The sequence below is a fragment of the Lagopus leucura genome, unplaced genomic scaffold, assembly GCF_019238085.1.
Source record: "Lagopus leucura isolate 7727_CA_CO unplaced genomic scaffold, USGS_WTPT01 30245-0_obj-0_obj, whole genome shotgun sequence".
NCBI classification, from domain to species: Eukaryota; Metazoa; Chordata; class Aves; order Galliformes; family Phasianidae; genus Lagopus; species Lagopus leucura.
The window spans coordinates 1-2,323 of NW_024966946.1; the positions used below are offsets into that span (position 1 = coordinate 1).

The window sequence follows — 2,323 nt, forward strand, 5'->3', positions numbered from 1 at the left end:
TCCTCTCCAATGTCCGGGCAAGGGAAAGCACGGCCACGCCACAAAACCAGACGTACAGTGCGCTGCCTTTGGAGCACCTCTCAGCAAGCATTCCCGCTGCTTCCTTTGGCCTTTGAGGCTTAGCGCTCAAGCCCTCACCGTTTCTTTTTGCTTTCCTTCTTGGCTTTCTTGCTTAGCTGTGCAGCACTTGCCTTTGGTTTCTTCACCGTCTCCCAAGTCTTAGACTCCAAGCCGTCCCAGTCCTACAGGAATCAATTCACAAACAGTCAGGGAACTTTCTGACAATTGCCTGACAGCTCGCTTTGGGAGCTCAAGTCACCTGACTGGGCAGCTTTGGGTGCCACTGCTGCACACTGCCTTCCTGACATCAGGGCACAACAGAAACTCCACCTCTCTCTTGTTCCCCAAAATCCCACGGAAGCTACAGTCTACAGGCCTTGCCTGCAAGGCAGTCCCTGCACAGGGGGACGCCCTGCCTGCCACTCACAGCCCACAGAAGCAGCAGCACCAGCAGCACCAGCAGCAGCACCACGATAAGATGAGCTTGCACCTCCAGGCTCCTTGCGTGCCACCAGGAACAGCACGCACGCCCAAGGAAGGACAGAACAAACTGCCGCACTCTCAGCAATGCCGCGGCGCGCTACCGTAGGCCACGGCTCCAGCTGGTTCCCTCCCAGCCCATTTCCTCAGCATTTCTATCAACCTCTATCAAACAGAGCGCTACTTACTGTCTCTGGGCACTTGGGAACTGGCAGGGTTATGGCCAGCACGCACACAAGCTGGAAAACGGCTCCAAAGAAGAGGCCGGAGCGCAGCACGTTCTCCATCAGCGTGGGCTCAGGGATCTCACGGGGCGAGAAATGCACTTCAGCGGCCATAGCGCAGACAGCCTGCTGCTCTGCTGCTCTCCAGGAGGCTGCTTTCTACAAGGGGGAAACGAGAGCCATCATTCCATTCGTGCGCTCCGACGCTGTGACTTCCTGCTAGCAAAAACTCCCAGCCTGACTCAGAGACGTGCTCTGAACATATCCTTGGTCTTCCGACCCAACCACAAGCAGGGACGCCAAACTTGCATTTCAGCAACAGCTGAACAGGCGAGAATCAACTTCTCCCTGAGTTGATCACACACGCACGACCACTGTCTCGTGAACACTAACAACAAGAGTATTCATACCATCACTTGCACATTTGCATCTACCTGGCTACGTACGTGTTCACGGCCTTGCTGCTGCTGTGCCGTACGGCACCAAGCACAGCAATAAAGCACGCAGAAAGCCCATCTGCTCAGGACAGGGGGATGAGCTGGGCTCACGCCTAAGCACTGCTTACTGCAAAGGAAGGCACACCTACCTGGCAACGGCCACGCAGGATGCTCGAGACACAGTCACACGCTGTTCTCCTGAGGCCCAACGCAATGTCGCAGCCACTCACACTCTGCTCCTCGACGGTCTGCAACACAAAAGTCACAAGCTGCAAATTCAATCCATCCAAGATGCCATCGGGCCTCCGTGCTCACGGCACTCGCACTCATGTCTTCGCACGATCAATCAGCCGTGTGCTTACCCAGTGAGCGCTGCTCACTTCCACCTGACACCAGCAATCGACCCCTAACTGTCAAGTATGAACAGGAACCTATGCCTAACACTAAAAGACTACAACTAACCTATGCCTAACTCGAACAGAAGAACAGGAACCTATGCCTAACACTAAAAGACTACAACTAACCTATGCCTAACTCTAAAACATGAACAATAACCTACTCCTAACACTAACACTAAACTTAACACTAAAATCAACAAGAAAAACAGGGACGGGGACATAACAGGGTGAAGATGGAGCTGGGGGCCCGCAGAATTGGCTCCAGAGGAGGAGCTGATGGAAACTAATGCCACCCAGCTAATGCTGGGGGCGGGGGCCGCGCAGCGGGTAGGGAGCCGAGCGCCTGGACCAGCGGCAGTGGGACGGCGCCGATGCGGGGCCTGGCACGGTGGTGTGGTGCCAGGCCAGCTGTGCCGCAGGCGGATCCACCTCCATGGGCTCATCCAGAGGTGGATCCACCTCCATGGGCTCCACGGAGGTGGTCGCAGCGCTGGTCCAGGCGCGATGGAAACGCACTCTCTTTTCCTTCCTCCTCCGCTTGATCTTAAAGGCGGCCCCCCTCCTCCTCTTCGCTTCTGGGGCCCCCAGCTCTCCCTTCCTATTGGAAATTGGGCAAGCTTCGCCCCTCGCTCTCTTTGCTCCTGACATGGCTGCCAGAGCTCTCAGAGGCGAGTGCGTTGGCCGGGGCAGCGGTGACCAAGGTGACGGCTGTGATGCGGCGAAG

At 56.4% G+C, this 2,323-nt stretch overlaps 1 protein-coding gene across 1 annotated transcript; it reads right to left on the reverse strand.

Moving 5' to 3' along the window:
* Nucleotides 1-6: 6 nt before the first annotated feature.
* Nucleotides 7-1,929, reverse strand: LOC122192878 (protein MANBAL-like). The gene is made up of 3 exons (XM_042893563.1): nucleotides 1,351-1,929; nucleotides 729-923; nucleotides 7-242 (listed from the first exon to the last, which is right to left on the reverse strand). The coding sequence occupies exons 2-3, from the start codon at nucleotides 876-878 to the stop codon at nucleotides 135-137; spliced, it is 258 nt and encodes an 85-aa protein (XP_042749497.1). The 5' UTR covers nucleotides 879-923; nucleotides 1,351-1,929; the 3' UTR covers nucleotides 7-134.
* Nucleotides 1,930-2,323: the final 394 nt, after the last annotated feature.

What these genes read in the sequence shown, in the direction of transcription:
- LOC122192878 (XM_042893563.1), bottom strand. Translation starts at nt 878, where the DNA reads ATGGCCGCTGAAGTGCATTTCTCGCCCCGTGAGATCCCTGAGCCCACG. An exon ending in TTCCCAAGTGCCCAGAGACA is followed by an intron (nt 243 to 728) that starts GTAAGTAGCGCT and finishes TGATTCCTGTAG; the next exon opens with GACTGGGACGGCTTGGAGTC.